General features: G+C 36.8%; 3 protein-coding genes across 6 annotated transcripts; 1 reads left to right on the top strand and 2 right to left on the bottom strand.

Moving 5' to 3' along the window:
* The first annotated feature begins 447 nt into the window (after positions 1-447).
* LOC111480948 lies at positions 448-5,485 on the top strand. The gene is made up of 14 exons (XM_023126187.1): positions 448-720; positions 1,344-1,471; positions 1,633-1,704; positions 1,785-1,898; positions 2,024-2,092; positions 2,179-2,235; positions 2,326-2,379; positions 2,452-2,514; positions 2,945-3,007; positions 3,292-3,456; positions 3,552-3,707; positions 4,669-4,749; positions 4,844-4,905; positions 5,015-5,485. Exons 1-14 carry the CDS (start codon positions 450-452, stop codon positions 5,094-5,096), a joined length of 1,437 nt encoding a protein of 478 aa, XP_022981955.1. The 5' UTR covers positions 448-449; the 3' UTR covers positions 5,097-5,485.
* Positions 5,486-6,093: 608 nt separating this feature from the next.
* Positions 6,094-14,140, bottom strand: LOC111481035 (protein ANTI-SILENCING 1-like). 4 transcript variants are annotated; one of them, XM_023126315.1, is made up of 12 exons: positions 13,851-14,140; positions 12,922-13,302; positions 11,954-12,122; positions 11,123-11,853; positions 10,573-10,599; positions 9,435-9,527; positions 7,786-7,864; positions 7,570-7,660; positions 7,061-7,171; positions 6,867-6,983; positions 6,544-6,775; positions 6,094-6,401 (listed from the first exon to the last, which is right to left on the bottom strand). In XM_023126315.1, the coding sequence occupies exons 2-10, from the start codon at positions 13,264-13,266 to the stop codon at positions 6,938-6,940; spliced, it is 1,692 nt and encodes a 563-aa protein (XP_022982083.1). In that variant the 5' UTR covers positions 13,267-13,302; positions 13,851-14,140; the 3' UTR covers positions 6,094-6,401; positions 6,544-6,775; positions 6,867-6,937. The 4 variants fall into 4 exon arrangements, with proteins under 4 accessions (XP_022982083.1, XP_022982080.1, XP_022982081.1 ...); XM_023126312.1 differs by having other exon boundaries at positions 7,066-7,171; positions 13,851-14,137; XM_023126313.1 differs by having other exon boundaries at positions 7,066-7,171; positions 13,774-13,862.
* A 799-nt stretch (positions 14,141-14,939) lies between these two features.
* LOC111480403 (GTP-binding protein At2g22870-like) lies at positions 14,940-19,646 on the bottom strand. The gene is made up of 5 exons (XM_023125415.1): positions 19,055-19,646; positions 17,788-17,857; positions 17,452-17,614; positions 15,527-15,780; positions 14,940-15,407 (listed from the first exon to the last, which is right to left on the bottom strand). The coding sequence occupies exons 1-4, from the start codon at positions 19,590-19,592 to the stop codon at positions 15,562-15,564; spliced, it is 990 nt and encodes a 329-aa protein (XP_022981183.1). The 5' UTR covers positions 19,593-19,646; the 3' UTR covers positions 14,940-15,407; positions 15,527-15,561.
* Between the last annotated feature and the right edge of the window lie 143 nt (positions 19,647-19,789).

Here is a 19,789-nt window from a genome sequence, read left to right on the forward strand (position 1 = left end):
TGTAATCTCTGTTTCCGACTCTATTTAGGTAACGAAGAACAATTTTTCCCCATTATCTCCCTATTTCCGAGCATCGCACCCTATTCGAGGTGGGTCATTGAACCTCCTTATTAAATAGATATATCTATTAGTATAAACTAAAAAAACAAAATTTAAAAATGCTAAACTTAGGACAACAAATAAAATTAATTATATTTTATTTTAAACTTATTATAATTTTGAAAAAGGAAATAATATATTATTTTTTAATAGATAGTACAAGACTAAATGGTAGAGTTTAATTTATATAGAAAAAAATTAAAATCCATAATAATTAAAAAATAGGAAATAATTAATTAAAAGCTTTGAATATACGAGAGGTTTGAAAAGGTAAATAAAGTAATAAAGCAATTTTAGTTTATTGACAAATGTCGCGTGGAACTGACCGCAACAAAATAAAAGTTGATCGCATGACTAAATTTCAAGTTTCAACTTTGAAGAGTTTGTTCATCGTCTGCCCCTTCCTCTGGAGTTTCTGTGCCGAGATTGGAGCCACCATGGCGATCTCAAAGCTCGCCACTCTATTAATTTTTCTAGCCCTAGTTTTCACGCACGGCTGCGCCGATGTATCGGTTGATGGAGAAGTGGAAAATATAGTTCAGGTCGTTAGATCGGATGATTCCGATCTTTCTATTTTGAAGATCGAACTGCAAGAGCTTAAGTCCAAGATCCAAAAGCTTGGTTAGATATCGATTATCCTTGGCTCTAGCTATCGTCTCTCATGAGTTCTAATTGTTTTGTTTGATTTCGGGGAAGCATTAGCTTAGAAAAAGGGGGTGGGAAATCTAATTGCATGGGGAATTTGACCAGTTCTTACGAGTATACTTTTAATATTAGTGGATCGACAATTTGATATAATCTCGAATGGACCAGATTAAAAACGGCATTGCGATTTTCATTATTCTGTACCAGAAAGCTAGATTTGTCGTTAAGTTTTTTTTTCTTCAAGTTTTCAATAGTAAGGTATGGGAATTTTAGAATTTTCTGGTTTCTCATCTTGCGGTGTTCTATTCTATTTTACCTAGAAAACTAGGTTCCATTTCGTTTTAATTACCTGCATGCCGGGAGGTTAGTGACTGTTTGTTGGATTGATAATTAATTTGGGAATAAAAATAGAATATCGGGTTGTACGTTAATTTTCACACTTGTTAGTATCAAACAATGCACTGGATGATGGATGAATATAGCTCTTTCATACTTTTTCTTAACTTTTCGGGGAGACTTCTCAATTTCTAAATTGGTGTCCTGTTGTTTCTTTTTTGGTGCCAACGCTTGACTTTACCCGGCTTTACCCAATGCTGAAGAATCCAACCTTGATGAAAAAAACCAAGAATTGAAGAGGAAGGATGAGGTAATAGCTCAGAAGGAAAAGATCATTAGCGCCAAGCTAGATAGCATTTCATTGCTTGAAAGCGAGATTGCTTCTCTCCAGGTTTGTGGCAGCAGCAGTTTAGGCTTTTACTATGTCTTTAAGGATGGTGAAATTCTCATCTGTCGATACATCATTGATCTTTCTGCTATAATTGTCTCTAAAAAACCATATTTGATGCTTCACTCATATGCTGAAAATTTTTAGTCTATTATTGTGCTAAGAAAAAAGAGAAGCTAGATGCTGAGGAGCAGGTTGGGAAGGCGTATGCACGTGCTCATGAATTAGAAAGACAGGCAAGAAATGAAATGCAATACTTTTTTTTTTTTTTAAAGTCACTGTCTTCCTTTTTGTATGATTTACCACCCTTATGCAGGTCGATGATCTCAAAAGGCAATCAGAGATGCTGAACGGGGTGAAAGAATCCTGGGAAACTTTAGCAAATGAAGCCAAGAAGAGAACAAATGAAGCCAGTTTGAAATTGGAGAATGTAAGAAATTATTTCAATAGTTTCTTCTCCTACACTGCTGGTCTTTCAGGTTGATGGTTTTCTTATTGCTTCAATACGTAGCATCATGATAATAATTTTATTTGGCATGTTTTTGACTGTAACAGTTCCAGAAGATTCATGAAGAACAGAAGACTAGAATTCGTGTAACTGAACAGGCTCTTGAAGTGTCTAAGGTACTTCATAATGCATCTGAATGTTATTAATCTAGACTCCTGATAGTGCTATTTTGTTACACATTTATTTTTAATTTTAATTGTAGGAAGAGATGATGAAGGCAAAGTTTGAGGCTGCTTCGAAAATTAAAGAATTGACAGAGGTAATGTGTTTGGATAATGTAGAGTGGTGAATGTTATTTTAGATAAAGTTTCAGGTGTGAGGGTGATGCTAACTTTTATTTCGCCATCAGGTTCATGGTGCGTGGCTGCCGCCTTGGCTTGCTACACATTATGGCCATTTTCAGGTAATGCTCTAGTATTTTGCCCCACACCCTAACTTTTATTCCTCTTTATTCTGAAGCTTTATCTCTTTGCAGTTTTTTATCACAACACGCTGGAATGAGCATGCAAAACCTGCAATTGATGTAGTAATTGAAAAGGTACTATGATATAACTTCACTTCCTGCTAATTATTTTGTGAAGAAATAAAGGAACCGGTGGCATTCGTGCTTTCCCCTTCGTTTCTTTTTGTTCTTTAAATTCACTGTGTCGGGGTCAAGTTTTAGAATCAGATTATGTCTTCTGGCCCCTGGGATCTTTATGAATTGAGATAGTTAGTGCTTATCGAGACTGTAAATAAATTGAATTTGTTGGTTGGTTGTGCTCCTTTTTTTTCTTTCTTTTCACACACAACATATATATAGATATAGATATGTATATATATTGTTACTAGTAAGCCTCCACTGATGGATCATATGCAGCAGCTCTAGCCTCTGCTAGCTCTAAGTAATCTGTTTTCTCTCGATTATTTTCAGGCTATTGTATGCTCTAGTGAATTAATCAACTACTCATGTTTTCAATTTTCTGCAGGCTTTGGATAAGGCAGCACAAGCAGAAAAATGGGCTGAACCCCATGTTAAAACAGTGAAAGCAGTAAGCTATAAGTTTTTATTTTCTATTTTTTGTGCTTTGATCTCTTAGAAATTGAAAATTTGACCCGGTATCTCGATTAATGATGGTCTGTACTTTGATTCTATAGTATCATAATTCAATAGTTCAGCACCTAAAAGTTCTTATATTCTACTATACACGATCGTATTATGCAATATTGTTGCTTCTCATTCTTTACTAAGGTTCTTTCCTTCCATGATGCTCAATCTAGAGAGAGCTCTGTAATAATCAGAAAGCACTTCAACACTCCATGACATTGCTTGCAGAAATATATCCCGGCTGTGAAGGAAAGATGGTTGGTTGTGAAAACAAATGTTAAACCACATGTCGAGACTTTAACTACAAAAACTGTAGAATTTTACAAGACGTCAAAGAGTGTGATAACTCCTTATGCAGTTAAATCAAAAGAAGCTATTGGTCCGTACTATCTGGTATGTTGTCTATACTGTATTCACTTTTCTCCCTAAATAAAAATAGCTACCATTCACTAGAGAACGTTTCTCTCCTCTTTCTCGTTTGGTGACAGGAAGTTAAGAAGTTCAGCAAGCCATATGTTGATCAGGTAGCTACTGTTACGAAACCTCATGTTGAAAAGGTTAGGGTGGTATTGAAGCCCTATACGAAGAAATTAGTTCGTGCATCTGGAAAATTTCTAGAATCTTACGCTGTATATCATCAAAAGGTACACTTCATGCATTCTTCCCCTCTTTACAAATTGTGTAGGATTGTAGTAGCTGATTTGCTTGCTTGCTATGAAGCACGGACACGGATATGTCTGGACACATGTTCGACACCCCAAACTATCTGTCCACGTTTATTTTTTCTTTTTTAGTTTCAGATGCGGTGGACACTTGGGATAAATTTTTAACAAAAAAAGACCCATCCTATTTATTTTTAGCCCAAGATTGAATCTCCTTCTAAGTTTAATTTGTAATCAATATAAAGCATTAAGAACACATAAAACCAAAAACCCTCTCTATTTTCTGCTTCTGCAGATCACGAAAAAGCAACAACCACCATACCACCAGCCTTGTTTTGTTCATGCCCACTCACTCCAACAAATTTTGTGCTTTTTAGTAGAGTACCTTTGATATTTTTATGTTAAATTCACATATATCATAAAAGAAAAAAAAAAGTATCCCCAATGTGTCTGTGTCCTAGTTTTTTTAGAAATTGACGTATCGCCCTGGCTCTGGCTCATGTCTGTGTTCATGCTTCTTAGCTGGCTTGTGTACGTTAAATTGCCTGTGTTATTGTCTGGTATGTATTCTATCCCTTGAGTCTCTTAGTTGTGTTTCCACTCCTAGTCCTTCTGGCTACCGTTACCAAGGTTTTGTATGTTTGTTTTACGGTTGGTGAGGAACTATGGAATGAAACTGATATGGAATAAAAGATTTGCCCATATTTTCTAGACATTTACCTTTCCTTCCATTCCATCATCTAGACTAACTGTCAGCTACAATATATTATCATCATTTGTTGAATTGCTCGAAGTGTTCAGCTGGAAATATAGAATCTCCCCTCTTAACATGTTGATTGTGATTCGTTCAAATGAGACTGGGCAATCTGTTCAACCATATTTATCCTTTTCTTGAGAGGAAATAACAATTATTTTTAAGTGAGCTATTATTTGGTTTTTTAAGGTTCAAGGTACTGTTAAAGAGACTCTTCATAAACACGAATTGATCAGGCCCCTCGCAACTAGAGAGTTGGAATGGTTTGCGGTATGCATTTTATGTTCCTTAACATGACATAGTTTTTTTTCCCTCCCAAACCTCTCAATACTACTCACATTGAATTCCAATGAAAATGCTGCAGGCTTCCGCTATATTGGCTCTTCCTATTATTCTGCTGTTCAACATATGCTCTGCCATTTTCTGGTCAGTACTAGACATACAGTTTTATGTCAACACAAGTGCAGCTGCTCGTCTTCCATTGATTCAGTTCTTTCTCACATGTGTAATACTCAAGTTTTCTGATCACTTGCAGGAAAAAACCAAAGAAACCTGCTCACAACGCAAACGTCCACCATGCACGTCGTAAGGGTAAAAGAGGACATCCTGACAAGTAGAAGAGCGTCGTTGCTAAATTTTAAAGTAATGTTCTCCATGTAGCACAACCTTAGTCATCTGAATCTGTTTTTTTGGCCCTCGATTGTTTGCCGATGCCATTCAAACGGGCAGCTATGGTGGTTCTTGAGTGCCACCTTGGCCATAAACTAATAATTATTTAAAATTTTCCTTTAAAAAGTCCAGCATATTCTTTCATCTTTTGTGATAGCATTTTAGACTCCTTAGGTTATCATGAGATAGTCAGAGCCTATAGCCCATACAAGTTGATGTAGGATAGTATGTTGCGTAATTTTAGAGTCGTTTTCATTTTTCTCCTAACAAAGAACTCTTAGATTTAACACATGTAACATTATTTCCTTGTATGAAAATTTTCACTTATTTTGATTCCCGTTCCATGTCTTTGATCTTTAAGGTTATTTCGCTGGCTTCTTTTTTTAAACTTTTCCTTTCTAATTGTCGGATTGACAGATTTGCTAAACTGTCAACTTCTGTTGTCGAACGTTAAAACATCATATCTTCAATCAGAACGCTTAAAAATCATACCCTCACTACGAAAAAGGTTAGGCCAAATTGTTGCATGATTGCATCAGATGGCCCCTGTTTTCAGCTTTCATACTTCATAACCCAGAAATCATTTCCTTTTGAAAAGCCTTCTTCCCCCTTCAGATTATAAACATCTTTACTAGATTTGATCAATCCTCGCTACCCAAGAGCGTTAATATGGCTGAAATCTTTTTGTTTTTCATATTTTTGTTCAAACCCTGTTCTTCATGCTCCAAACAAAGAAAAGCCCTGTATAGATTTAATATAATACGAAATAAAACTTTGAATAATGTAGTCCATTAAATTTAAGTTCGAGAATGCCGGAAGGCCGAAATGGTTTAAGATAATGGGAAATAAAGGATAATTTTGGAAAAGAGAACATTTTGCCCTAAAAGCTTAATAAAAATGCTTCCAGAGAAACTTAATTTTTCTACCTCAAGGTAAAACTCTAAATAAAGATGATTTAAAACCGCTTTACTTGATGTCCATTACTCTATACAGTAACAACAAATTGTGCACCAAAACTAGTTAGGTGTTAATTATCATCAAAATACTTCCGGTTCAATGTTTAGATCAAATACTTTGAAGGATGCAAGATTCATCTAAACTCACCCATTATAGAGGCATCCGTATAGATCATCGACCACGTCTCTACATGCAGCGGTCTTTTGATTCCAAAGCCTCAGAATTTACCAAGAAGTTTCATCTTATCAAGTTCCTCCAAAAGCTAGGACCCTCGTCTAACCAATTTCCTCTCGTCTCTGCCAGAAAATGATCATATCAATTCACTCATTCAACGAACACAGAACCGGGCATAATATATAGAAACAATGTCTATTGGTTTAACGAAAACAGTTAATTTTTAAGAAAAAGTTGACATTTGAATAAGATGGAGAGGTTTACCAATGTACAATTTCCAATTAATCCACTTTGATAACTTGCAAGAGCAAGAAAATTTAAGTCTAACACCACTGGTACTTGCAAGAGTGAGGTACTCCCATGATTCAAAATGTGCTAGATCAAAAGGATTTCTCGCATGGTTGAAAATACTAGCCAAATATAGCATCGGTGAGGCCAACGGAACTCATCTAAATTTCAGCTTGCTCTTGAATTTTCTCAACTCCTCTTCTTGTTGCTAGAAGTAAATAGAGCCAAAATACAAGTTAAAAAGACAGCAAACTCAATGATAACATTGCACCATTTAAGTTCAATAGAACGAAATCGACCTTGAACAACTTTTTCCAGGTGAGTTGCGATCTTTCTTGCAGTAAACACCATTCCATGGCCATATCATATTCTACCGTATTCGGCTGAGAACAATGCGAGGTTGATACAGCTTCTTTCTGGGCAGTAACCAAAAAGCACGGGAAAATGAATAGGGAGACAAGTGTAATCGGCTAGTTCAGAGAAAAAGGCGCACATTACCATCTCACGTTGCATTAGATGCCTTAGCTTATCAATACTGTGATGCCCAAAATACGTTTGTTTCTTTAACTGGAGATGAGGAGTTGCAAAGCTACCAAAAAGAGCACTGCAATTTTTTTTTAAGGAAAAATGTTAGCTGGGAAAATATATTCAGTGTGCATAGACCTTAGAAGTAGGCAGGGACTCAATTAGGGTGGGGTGGGGGTGAAACCTTTAAACTTCTTTTATCTGCCAAAGCAAACACGTACAACTTCAAAATGCATGCAGCAATATAGAAAGAAGGTGAATGGGAAAATTAAATGAAGCATGACGGAGAACTATCAAATTGTTACTGCCACTATGAAATTAGAAACTGTCAACCACCCATCTAATGGCACCTCAAAGCCCAAGAACTGGCATGTTAAACTAGTCAAGAGGGCCAAATGCTTCGGACAGAGGACACATGGAATAAAATAGATGATTTGAAAGTAACAGCACTAGAGACTACACTGAATGCAAACTTACTTCCCATTAGCAAGCAATAAGCAACCTTCATCTAGTTTTCTAACCACTTTCTCTGCTGCTTCCTTAGTTTTAAATACAATATAAGCTTGACCTGCAAAATAATATGGGCAAAAGAATTCTCAAAGAACTAATAACGACGATAGAATTTGGAAAGCAATCAGACATTTCATCATGATAATATGGAACAGGAGTTGGGAAACCATCCTAAACTCACACCTATGTGAGGCATAGAATTTGCAGTACGCTGAATCATCTTAGCAGTGCAACTCTCGTTGAAGGCATGCCAGACAATATCCTGGAATATTGTACAGGAAATAAAAGGAAGGACAATCTGACTTAGTTGTATGATCCCATATAGAATAATTGGTTAAATTATAGAAAATACCCTTAAACAGAAGTTTCAAAAAAACCCTTGATCTTTCCGAAAACATTGGATGGAAAATGTTCAATAATACCCCTAAACTTTCAAAAATTTCAAAAATACTCCGACCTTTCAAAAAAGTTCGAAAATACCCCTTCTTGGATAGAAGATGGTCATTTAAATAATACCCTTTACCTTTAAAAAAAATTGAAATACTCTTAGTAAAAAATGTTTCATCTTCTTCCCCTCTGGGCAGAATCTTACTCTATGAAAATTAATGAGAATGAACAAATAACTAGCATTTAAAAAGTTGTAGTAATAATTTGACTAAATACGTTCAAAAACCCCAAAACCCAAAATCCATAACCATAACCCTCTCTCTTCAAAGACAAAAAAGAAGGCTAAATTGTTGTTGTGATGGGTTTGAAAGCCTAAATGTGGGGATTCAGGTAGGGATTTGTTCAACTCTTTGAAGTACAAGGATACTTTATCATCATCTTACTTTGTGGAATTGAGTTCTCTCTTGAGTATGTTTAAAAGTCAGCTACTCTAAAGCTTGTATTTGACGTCAAACTGTGGACATAAAAAATAAATTATCGATGATCCACCTATTGCTTCCATCTAGAGGTTTGTTGTTTTTTATTGCACCAAAATTAACACTCAAATTTGAAGTTCATTTGTGACTATGTTTTCTTTAAATTTTTGAGTTTCCATTAGCAATCGTTAATGTAGCATTAAACTAAGAAACTTAACTGAAAAATACTAGCTACGTAAGTTAGTGCACAATGACTTTCTATGAGTTGGTGTTCCGTACAATTATTTAATGCAATATCGTAAGTGTATGGGCCAAGTTTTAATAGTGTAAGAATGTCAAAAGTACGTATTGTCCACAAGAATGGTGTTCAAGTTCACTAAATTACCACTAATATAATCACCTATTCTGTTTAGATAAAGAAATAGAAAGATGAATAAGATAAAAAGATGGAGAACTATCAAAAGAGAGATATTAGAGAGTTGATTTCACCAATCAGGCCAATGATTCAATCAATTAAAAAAAAACAAGATTGACATCCAAGTTATCTACAAGTTAGGAAGACAGATGTAAAAACGGTCTCTTACAAGCACAATTAAATGTCAATGAGCTTAATAAACTTTAACGTTTTTCATCCAAAACTTAAAAGATAAGGATATTTTTTGACATTTTGAAAGGTCAAGGGTATTGTGAAACTTTTAAAGTCAAGAGTATTATTGAAACAAAATTATAAAAGAGTTTTCCTTCCAAAACTTAACGATAAGGACTTTTTTAAGGTTTTTGAAAAATCGAAGGTATTTTTTGAACTTTTAAATTTTCGGGTATTATTGAAACAGTACCCATAGTACCCATAGTTTAGAGGTATTTTCTATCATTTTATTTGTGTTAATTAAACTAGTCTGGAAAAGAAAATAATAATACAATACAGTAGCACATCACATCAAATAATCAAAGCAAAGAAGCTATTATTACCTCCACTTCACCTGAAGTGTAAGCAGGATCAAAATTCTGAATTAGGACAAGTGTTCTTTGCTCATGCGCATTCTTCATTCTTTCTTCCCACGGCTGGCATAAAGATGATCAGTTTAATTGGTTAAGAATAATTACCATCAGACCTTAGAAGAAAAAGATAAGCGCATCTCAAGGACTGGCCATGTAAATGGGATCTTAATAAGTACAAAAATAGGAAACTTTTCATCAATATATTGAAAAGAGATGCAAAAATGAGAAGAAAGCCTCAACCGAATTGATGGAAGATTACAAAAGGCTCTTTTAAGTTGTTAAGAATAATTATCATCAAACCTTAGAAATATTAAGATAAGTGTATCAAGAACTGTCCATGTAAAAAGTATCGTTTTAGGTATAAATATAGGAAACTATCCATAAGAGATACAAAAATTAGAAGAAAGCCTAAACTGAATTAATGGAAGCCTACAAATGGCTCTTTTACTTGGCTAAAAAAATCTATCCATGATAACTTCTTTTTGGATATGAAGCAGGTCCAGCCCCTTCTGTCAACACCTACTGGTTAAAGGGACCTTGTTTCTTCGACCCTTTGTGAATATTTCATCTTTAACCATTTAGCTGGAAAACCTTTCATGTTTTGGAGATTCATACACCCAGACATGGTAATTACTTTTCAAAATTATAGAATTTATGATTTAGGGGGAATGTTGATGTGAGTGACAGAGGAACTACCTAACAAAACAAGGGTGCTGCCCAACGAAGCGAAAAGGAAAAGGTAATATCCTGTCTCATTTTGAGATCCTAAGTCTTACTGCTCTAAATCTCGGACTTTGATGGAGCGAATCTAGCCTACAATTTTAACAGAATTACTTTTAGTTCTTGTCACCTTTTCACATCCTTCAAATGACCTGACTTCTCAAACTTCATTCTCCTTAATTTTCCAATAAAAAAGAAAAGGGAGTACAAGCCTAGAATCAAGGCTATTTAAACTCCAAAACTGGAAATAAATAGAATAAGTAAATGAATGAGTAGAAACAGCAGAAAAGACAAATTAATCTCTCGTAGTGACTCGTCGTTTAAAAAAGATATTACAAATCTGAATAATAAAAATGATATTTTACTAAAGAGTGAAAGATTGACTTACAAGTCCCTTGAACCATCTGCTTCTATCCTGTCCAATCGATGAAAATCATAACGATCAGAACCTTAAAAACTATCTCAAATAGAATTATTGTATCAAAATTCACAAGAAGACATATCAGGCCATTGTAAAAGGATCCATATTCCACTACAGTTTCCATACTAATATTGCAACATGAACATGGAGCTTTTGAGAATGTGGATTGTATCATATAAACCATAAAATGAGTTGGAGAAGGGAGACATTAGCATTAATTCCAGTCATTAAAAACAAATAATATGTGACCGAAATGTGGTGCTCCAATGCATGAACAAAATGCTACTAATGCAAGAAACAAGAAATTGAATGAGGTAACTATCATGTGTGCCATTCCATATTACATATCGGATAATTCTAGAGGTCAAAACCCAAAAGACCAAATGGATCATACTATTAAATGTACCCAATTTTTAATGATAAACTGATCTTCTTTCACAAGGGCATAAAAAAAAAAAAAAAAATGAAGTCCAATCACAAGCTAAGTAAAAAAAAACAAAACTAGAATACAACTTACAGCGTCTGGCCTTCTAGTAACTTCCACAATTTGACCATCTATTTTGCAGTCTGCAACTGAAGGCTTTAGGTTCTTGCCAATAGAAACCTTTGTTGGCTTCTCATCTAGTTTGGGCTTCTTGATAAGGCTGTCTTTTGTTCCATGAGAATCTTTTACATTTTTGGTCCTGGAAGCATTTTCAGAAACATGAATCTTGGGTGAGGAAGCCAGCGTATCACCATTACTGCGATTGAGGCCAGGCTTTTGAATGTCGCTTTTGGTCTTTCCCAGAGATAATTGAACAAAACTATCTAGTTTTGCCTTCTTTTCTGGTCTATGTTCAACTTCAGAGGAGTCCCTCGGACTTTTAACTCTACCTTCAACATCCTTAGGTAGCGCATCTTTACCGGGTGTCTTATTATAATCAATTTTAAGCTTCGAAGAGACCTTATCATCTAAGATGTTTTTGTGTTTGCTACTAGTATTAGCCATTCCGTTTCCTCCATCACTCACACATACACCAGACTTCTCTTCGTTGGAGGATTTCTCTATAGATAGAGAAGCCTTCAAATCAACATTTTCCTTGGTGGACATCTCGACAGTGCTGTCCTTAGTCTTCAAAGTTGATTCTCCATTAGAAGTGTTCCTTTCAAAAAGATCTTCTGATTCAGTATTTACAATTGCATCCTTCCCATCCTTCTCGGCCCTCTTAACATATTTTGAAGTATCTACTTTATTGAGTAAAAATTTAACTGCGATGGAGGAAGAAACAATCAGTTTTGAGATAAGATTATAAAAAACCAACCAAAGGTCGAACTATTGTGAAATTGTTATGGAAAACTGAATTCAAACCTTCTACTCCGGCAATTTTTTCACATATCTCATTGCAGACCTCTAGTTTTCCAACATCAAATGTACGACAAAATACAAAATCAGCCTTTTTGAGTGCTTCATCTGAAGGTCGTGGATTTCTGCTATCATTTGAATAACAGAGAACGCTGCACTTTCCAGCAATTACTTCCTGATTTGAGACACAAAATATATGGAAATAAATTATTAAAAAAAATAACAAACGCACAGTCTCCATCACACACAATCTCTTCCTTCAACAAACTCATTTTCAAAGTGGAAGGTGCACTCCAAGACAACAAGCTTCTTAAAGGCCTAAAGCCAAGAGGTGACAAAAATGAGTTGCTTAAGTGGAGTGAGGCACAGTTAATGAAATAGGAAATAAAAATCATTATTAATAGTTTTGTGTAAAAAACAATATATATAAAAATACTCTACATGAAAATTGGCCCAAAAGAGCAGTAAAGAAACACCCCAAAGACTCATTTAGACAAAGGACAGTTGAATCAATATTAAACGAAAAAGAATCCTCATAATGAATAAAGATCGTAGTCACAAGGGCAAACATAGACGAGGAAAAAAGATAGACAAGGAAAAGACAACGATGAGGGCTATTATACGAGGAGAATAATAATAAGCTGTAGAACCACCTTTCATAGGCATACAAGGAGAATCTAATCAGTGAGTATTAATGAGGGAATAGGCGCTGAAAGGTGATTCATACAAGAAGTATTGAGAAGTGTTACTCAAAGCCACAAGAGATGAAGGTTGAGAAAAAATCCTACCATGCCCATATGCTTGCCAACCATCACTTGAGTGGGCTATAATTCCATCTAAACTAACTAGTTTCATAATTTTTACCAATGACGTGCAAGTACCAAGTCAACTTGTTCGACATACAAGGCAGATGAATCGAGAGAGAGAGAGAGAGTACATTGCCATGAAATGGTAAAGCACAAGCAAATAATTACCAGAGAATTAACATTGGCAAGACCAACACCATCACCGGATGCCAAAAATAATTCATTATCCCTTGTGTCTTCGGCTCCAAGATAATTAAGAATCTCACAAGGTCGAAAAAACCAAAGAATTTTTACTTTCTTCGTCTTATCTGGATTCTGCCAGATTTTAAGAATCTTGCCAATATAAGGTTCTGGTTCACCCTCCTTGTATAGGTAAACAGAGTCATAAAGAAAATATTCTACACCATCATAAGTAAAAGATTCATAAAAGGACACGTCCTTCTTCTTCCCACCAATTCCTTTCCTTTTGCCCCATTGAAATTCAACTTTCTCCTCTTGTTCTGTTTCTACCATAATACCAAAGCGGATCTCCTCCAAGAATAAATGCAGCTGAAGCCAAAGAAAATAACACATTATTTTATAGATTCACAAAATTAAAAGGAATATCAATACGAAGTAACACTGATTAACCATGCTTTCAGATAATTTAACAATTGTGACTAGTATATAATGCATACATACACAAAAACATGCCACATTGATTAGTTGAATAGAGTAGAAGATACAAAACAATAACACAGAAAATCATAAAATTGCAGAAGATACAAAACAAGCTACTTCAGATTCAATTTTGTTTGAACCATACCCTAAAATCAAGAGAAACTAATTCCACTTGAACAAACAGAAATTCAAAGTCCTAGCCAAGGAAAGACTGATAATCCACTACTCGACCATGTACTGAAAACTAAAAGTAAAATTTCCAAAGCTTCAAATCCATGGCCGAATGTTCCTTCATCACATAGAACACAGAAACCAGCGCGGCATTCATTTAAGAACTCCAGTACTAGTCTAATCCCTAACTTCAAAATCAATCAAGCATGGTAGAGCGATAGTGTATGAAGATTTTCACAAATTTAGAAACAGAATCATCTTGACACCTGAAAGAGACCATGAAAGGTGAAAGAGATTATCCGGCGATAACTGAAGATTTAAGTATGGAAGGGGCTCGACCCACAAGAAATCGAAATTTGGAGGGAAAATACCAGATACGTAAACCCACTCGAGCAGTAAAACCCTGCTTAAAGACCTAGTCCCAAACGCGCGGCGAGGCTCCACCTCTGGTTCCGCTAACCGCCGTTTGAGCGCGTGCAGCGCGTGTGACATTAGCATGCAAATTCCCTCGTTTGGAATGAACAGAAAATTAGGGCTTGTGGACCTCCTCCGAACAACTTGGGCCTGCAATTTTCTAGTGCTTTTCAAAATTAAATAATAATAATAATAGCTATTTTGGGATGAGATATATATTTAAACTATAAACATTACATTATATTTCCCAATATTCAATTTTAATCTAAATCTTAAAGTTGTTATATTGGGATATATATATATATATATATATATATATAATTTTTTACATAATAATATTTTTCAGGTAAAAAATTACTCAAATAAGTACGACATAAAAAATCAAAAGTGTCCAAGATTGGTGAAGAGAATCTCTTAGATGAGGGGTTTTGAGATGACCTCTTTGGAGAGGAAGGTTAACCCGTGACATGGCACCTTTAGCTCATCCATTCCCCTCGTGCATAGGTTTTCCTATTATTCGTGGCTACGCTTCAAAACCCCTCAATAGGATGGATTCGATCCCATTTCAATAGTCAAACTCCTTCTTGACTACGCTTCGTGCCCACTAGCGTTTTCGCAAGACAGTATTTGCCAATAGTTCCATCTTCCCCACTGTATGGTCACATTGCCTAAAACTTTCTCAATTATAACACAGCTTATCCTTTTTTCAGATAGCTAATGTCTTTGTTGTGTCGTTGTTGTTATCTACTACTACAACTACAACCGCAACAAAAACGTAATCGCCAATTCGCATCAGTGTGCTAAGCGACTAAATTTTTACTCAAACAATGGTGTGATTTTTATGGACTAATTTGATTAAAAATCAGTTTAATCAAAATTTACTGCTTAAATCTTTAAATTTTACTGTGGTAAACTTTTAAATCTCGATACTTGGCATCAAGTTAGAGTACAAACTAAAGCATAATAATGGTAAAAAGTTAAACAGCCAAGAAATTGTTTACACCCAAAATTTACTGTTAAAGGATATTATTTTAAAGGAAAAAGAGAAGGACAAGCCAGCAGTTATGAGGTTTGCAACAAGGCCAAGTCTCCGAGTAATGAAGCCGAGTGTTTGGGCAAAGGAGTAAACCCATCCTTATCCAGAACAGGAATAAACGGGATCCACAAGATAATAGAGCAACTCTCTACTAATCTTCCATTATATTGCCCTGTTTGAAGCTTTTAAGCAGTGACAGAATGAAGCTTGTGAAACACTATTAAGCCGTGTTAGTGTTGGTTTGTAAACTCTCCAAACTTTGTGTCCTCGTCCGACCTCGAGCTGTTGAATATATAATACAGGAATCACATTCTATCGACCCGTTTTGAGTCAAGATGAAGTGCATCTATTCGTGTCGAGAAACATCAGCAAGCTGCAACATTTGCAGCCATTGTTAATTTTGGAGCTCGAAATCGAGAGAACCTACTTTTGGACAAGAAGCGGATATCTCTATATATAGCAAGCATGAGCATAACCAATATGAGGTCGTACCTGATCGACATGGGAAGGCGGGCTGAAGTGTTTTATCAGTGCTTGAGCCAGTAGTTCCTCAGTTGAGCGATATGCAGAAGAATTTCGTCCCGACCTTGATGGGTGACACTGCTGGTCATAATCCACGGCGGAGTCGTGTGGAAAAATCCACCAATCAGTTCCTGAAAGTCGCTCATATTTTCTTCTGCTCTTTTTCCATCTTTCTTTTTCTTCTTTCGTTTGTCGCATTTCGTAAATATTATCGTCATTGGAATCTGCAGGAAACATTCCATGTCGAATTTTCTTGAAAACGAATGCATCAAATTGAATGAATTTCTACCGTACAATATTAGACTTAGGGGCTGATTCTTGTTCCTAAAGGTTCAGAAGAAGATTTGGAACAAGTTAAGTGAAGGGCGAAGGCTGAAAATCATGGGAAATAAAATATAACAGTCCAAACCCACTACTAGCAGATATTGTTCACTTTGGCCCGTGATGTATCGCCGTCAGTCTCACAGTTTAAAAATACGTCTGTTAGAGAGAGGTTTCCACATCCTTATAAGTTATGCTTCGTTATCTTCTTCAACCGACGTGGGATCTCACAATCCACCTCCCTTAGAAGCACATCGTTCGGTGTCTAGCTCTGATACCATTTGCAACAGTCCGAACCTACCGCTAGCAGATATTGTCCGCTTTGGCGTGTTACATATCACTGTCAGCCTCACAGTTTTAAAACGTGTCTGTTAGGGAGAGGTTTTCACACTCTTATAAAGAATGCTTTACTCTCCCCTCCAACCAAGGTAGGATCTCACACAAAGTTTCTAGTAAATAAACCCGATTCTTAGACTTTCGATTTGGCTCTTACAATACAAATTAAGAAACGAAGATCTCTTGTTTTTAATACAGGGGGTATGCAGGAATGGATACTTCAATGCCTCTAGCAAGAATCTGCGAGTCTTTGTTCTTGAATCTTTGCAACCCTTGTTTTGTTATTTTTGGTGGTTTTTTATAGGCAGCCAACACCAAAAACACAAGATAGTAGTATATCTCTATGTAACAATAGCCTTTCGAGAGGACCAACACTCTTATTTATAACCAAGATACCCCTAACTAATTACAACTTTGTCCTTAACTAATACGCTATTGATCCCCACACTTAACTAATACGCTATTGATCCCCACACTTAACCCATAGCATGTAACAGCTCAAGCTCACCGCTAGTGGATATTGTCCTTCTTGGACTTTCCCTTTTAAACTTTCCCTCAAAGTTTTAAAACGTTTCTGGTAGAGAGAGGTTTCCACACCCTTATAAAGAATACTTTGTTTCTCTCTCCAACCAATGTGGGATCTCACAATCCACTCCTCTTGGAGGCCCTGTGTCCCCGCTGGCACATCGGCCCGTGCCTGGCTTTGATACCATTTGTATCAGCTCAAGCCCACCATTAGCAGATATGGTTCTCAGTGAGCTTTTTTTTTAGGCTTCCCTCAAGAATTTAAAACGCGTCTGTTATAGAGAGGTTTCTACACCCTTATAAAGAATGCTTTGTTTCCCTCTCCAACTAATGTGGGATTTCATAATTCATCCCCCTTGAGGGCCCAGCGTTTCCGCTGACACACCGCCCGATGCCTAACTTTGATACCATTTGTAACAGCCAAGCCCACCGTTAGCAGACATTGTCCTATTTGGACTTTCTCTTCTGGGTTTCCCCTCAAGGTTTTAAATCACGTCTGTTAGGGAGAGGTTTCTACACCCTTATAAAGAATGTTTCGTTCCCTTCTCCAACCAACATGGGATCTCCCATAGTATATCATATGCATACTCTTGTACTCTCACAGCCTTCAATACTTTCAGCTTCTTAAAAGATATTGTCTTTTTAAGAAAAATAAGATATGCAAATTGGATATTTTCCTTCTATATGCCTCATACATGCAAGAAGAATATTACCTGATTCTGGCCCAACCAACTAGCATAGTCAAGATCAATTTGTTTGGCAGGAACGCTGGCATCTATAAGAAGGAAAACCGAAACCAACGTTGACCGATTCAGGAAATAGTCCTTGGTAAACTTATTCCAGTCCGTTCGGAGTTCCCGTGGTGCAGATGCATACCTACAAAAAAGGAACAAACAAATGCCATTGGCATTTACTCAAATAGAGGTAGCACATATGAAGGAATAAGGGCAGAGGCAAACTCATGCCCCATCACAGAGCAAGTCACATGGAAGCAAGTTCGAACTTTGAAAAGGGATCTGACAACGACACAACTCGAAGTTAAGACATACCCATATCCAGGCAAATCGACCAAGTACCAACTATCGTTGATTCGAAAATGGTTTATGCACTGTGTCTTTCCTGCAATAAAACACAAAGTGTTTATATCCACATCCAACATTCTTAATAGAACAATTGGAAGAGACCATCTGCGATTAAACAGTACAAGGGATTTCAGACATTCGAATCATAACAGAAAAGGCCTATGATAACTCATTAATTAGCTTATTCCTTCTCTTGCCCTTTCTCTCTCACGTGCTGGCAAGTAGCGGAGATAGAAAATTTCACGAGAAGGATCTAAATTTTACATTCCCGTTAATGCAAGAATATAAACAGGACCAGGAATTCCTCTATTTGAGGTCGATTCATTTACACTTTCATTCTCACTGAAAAGCTCAACATGCTCGTATCTATGTCGGGAAGTGAGAGTGCCAATGAACCCCACTTGGGAGTAGTGGCAGTTTTGATTGAGCTCGACCCCATTTTATCGATAATGTTTCACTTCTATTAGCTTAAGAAGGCAAATTGGATGAAAGCTTCAAAATCTTAATATACCCCTACACTTGCATGCGTAGATTGGATGGGATTTAACACGCCAATCATTCATAACAACAGAGCCTTGATGAATGATGAGAAAATGGAGTTATAAGGTCAAGGCTTTGAATCAATGAAACGCATAGTTCAAAGAAGTTTGGCAGATATTTGTTCTGTTCAAGCTATGTTGTTCAATTTTCTTCAAAATCATGTACAGTCCTCTAGTTCCTATTATCTATTATCTGAGATCCCACCTCGGTTGAAGAGGGGAACGAAGCATTCCTTATAAAGGTGTGGAAACTTCTCCCTAACAGACGCGTTTCAAAAGGTTAACGATGATACGTAATGGATTAAAGCAGACAATATTTACCGGCGGTGGACTTGGGTTGTTACAAATGGTATCAAAACCAGCCACTGAGCAGTGAATTAGCGAGGACGTTGGGCCCTAAAGGAGGTGGATTGTGAGATACCGGTTAGAGAGTGGAACGAAACATTCTTTATAAGAGTGTGCAAACCTCTCCCTAGCAAATGCGTGAGGCTGACGGCGATACGTAACGAGCTAAAACGGACAATATCGTTAAGCATTAGGGACAATATGAAACTACACCAAACATATCACAAGTGCTAGGAGAGTTCTCATGGACTACGAAACTACACCATTTTTCCTTTCAAAGCAGTGGCTTCACAACAAATGAAAATAACACAACTAATTAAAGAAACAATATGGCAAAACAAACCGTCGACCTGGTTTCTTGGAGGTATGAGCGAGCTTCTTCCGGCGAACGAGCGAGTTCAACAGTGACGATTTCCCCACATTCGAGCGCCCAACAAGGGCAAATTCAGGAAGCCCATCAGAAGGGCAGTCCTCGGTTCTCACACTACTCTTCACAAAATTCGCCTCGGAAATCTGCGCATCCCTCGCGTACCGTCCCAACACAATGTTCGAACCCTTCAAGATTCTCGTCCCCGCAGCGCCGCTGCCGGAGAAATCAGTTTCCGGCGGAATAAATAGCTTCTCAGGGGAGATGGTTAACTGTTGTTCTTCGGGATATTCTGAAAAATCGGTGATCGAAACTGGTTCGACGGCCGTGAGAGTGGATTTGGGGGCGGAAAATGAAGGCGAAGTGAGAATGGAGGCTTCTGTGGCCGCGATTATGGGTTTATTGGTTTTTGCAAATACGCTAAAACTTCGGCGGATTGGTGAAGTAAAGAGAGAACGGTTGAGTTTAGAGAGCTGAGAGAGAACCATCTCTATGCCTATGAGAACTTGCTCGGCTCTCATTGGAGATTTTTGAGGAAGGAATAGCGGTGTGCTCTGGTCATGGCCATATGCCTCTTGTCCCCTGTGCGCAGTGTACTAGTTGATGAAGATTTCGATTTGTCGTGTGAGTCTCCGAGAGAGAACGACTTGTCGGCCATGCTAACAAAAAAAAAAAAAAAAAAAAAAAAAAAAAAAAAAAAAAAAAAAAAAAAAAAAAA

The sequence above is a fragment of the Cucurbita maxima genome, unplaced genomic scaffold (assembly GCF_002738345.1).
Source record: "Cucurbita maxima cultivar Rimu unplaced genomic scaffold, Cmax_1.0 Cma_Scf00006, whole genome shotgun sequence".
NCBI lineage: Eukaryota > Viridiplantae > Streptophyta > Magnoliopsida > Cucurbitales > Cucurbitaceae > Cucurbita > Cucurbita maxima.

Coding starts and splice junctions, on each gene's coding strand:
- LOC111481035 (XM_023126312.1), bottom strand. CDS start 13,266: ATGGTAGAAACAGAACAAGAGGAGAAAGTTGAATTTCAATGGGGCAAA. Junction 7,172..7,569: donor TTATTGCTTGCTAATGGGAA/GTAAGTTTGCAT, acceptor AAAAAATTGCAG/TGCTCTTTTTGGTAGCTTTG. Junction 6,776..6,866: donor CCTGGAAAAAGTTGTTCAAG/GTCGATTTCGTT, acceptor ATTTACTTCTAG/CAACAAGAAGAGGAGTTGAG.
- LOC111480948 (XM_023126187.1), top strand. CDS start 450: ATGACTAAATTTCAAGTTTCAACTTTGAAGAGTTTGTTCATCGTCTGC. Junction 2,380..2,451: donor CACATTATGGCCATTTTCAG/GTAATGCTCTAG, acceptor ATCTCTTTGCAG/TTTTTTATCACAACACGCTG. Junction 2,515..2,944: donor TTGATGTAGTAATTGAAAAG/GTACTATGATAT, acceptor AATTTTCTGCAG/GCTTTGGATAAGGCAGCACA.
- LOC111480403 (XM_023125415.1), bottom strand. CDS start 19,592: ATGAGAGCCGAGCAAGTTCTCATAGGCATAGAGATGGTTCTCTCTCAG. Junction 17,615..17,787: donor GTCGATTTGCCTGGATATGG/GTATGTCTTAAC, acceptor CCTTTTTTGTAG/GTATGCATCTGCACCACGGG. Junction 15,781..17,451: donor GTTGGTTGGGCCAGAATCAG/GTAATATTCTTC, acceptor TGTTTCCTGCAG/ATTCCAATGACGATAATATT.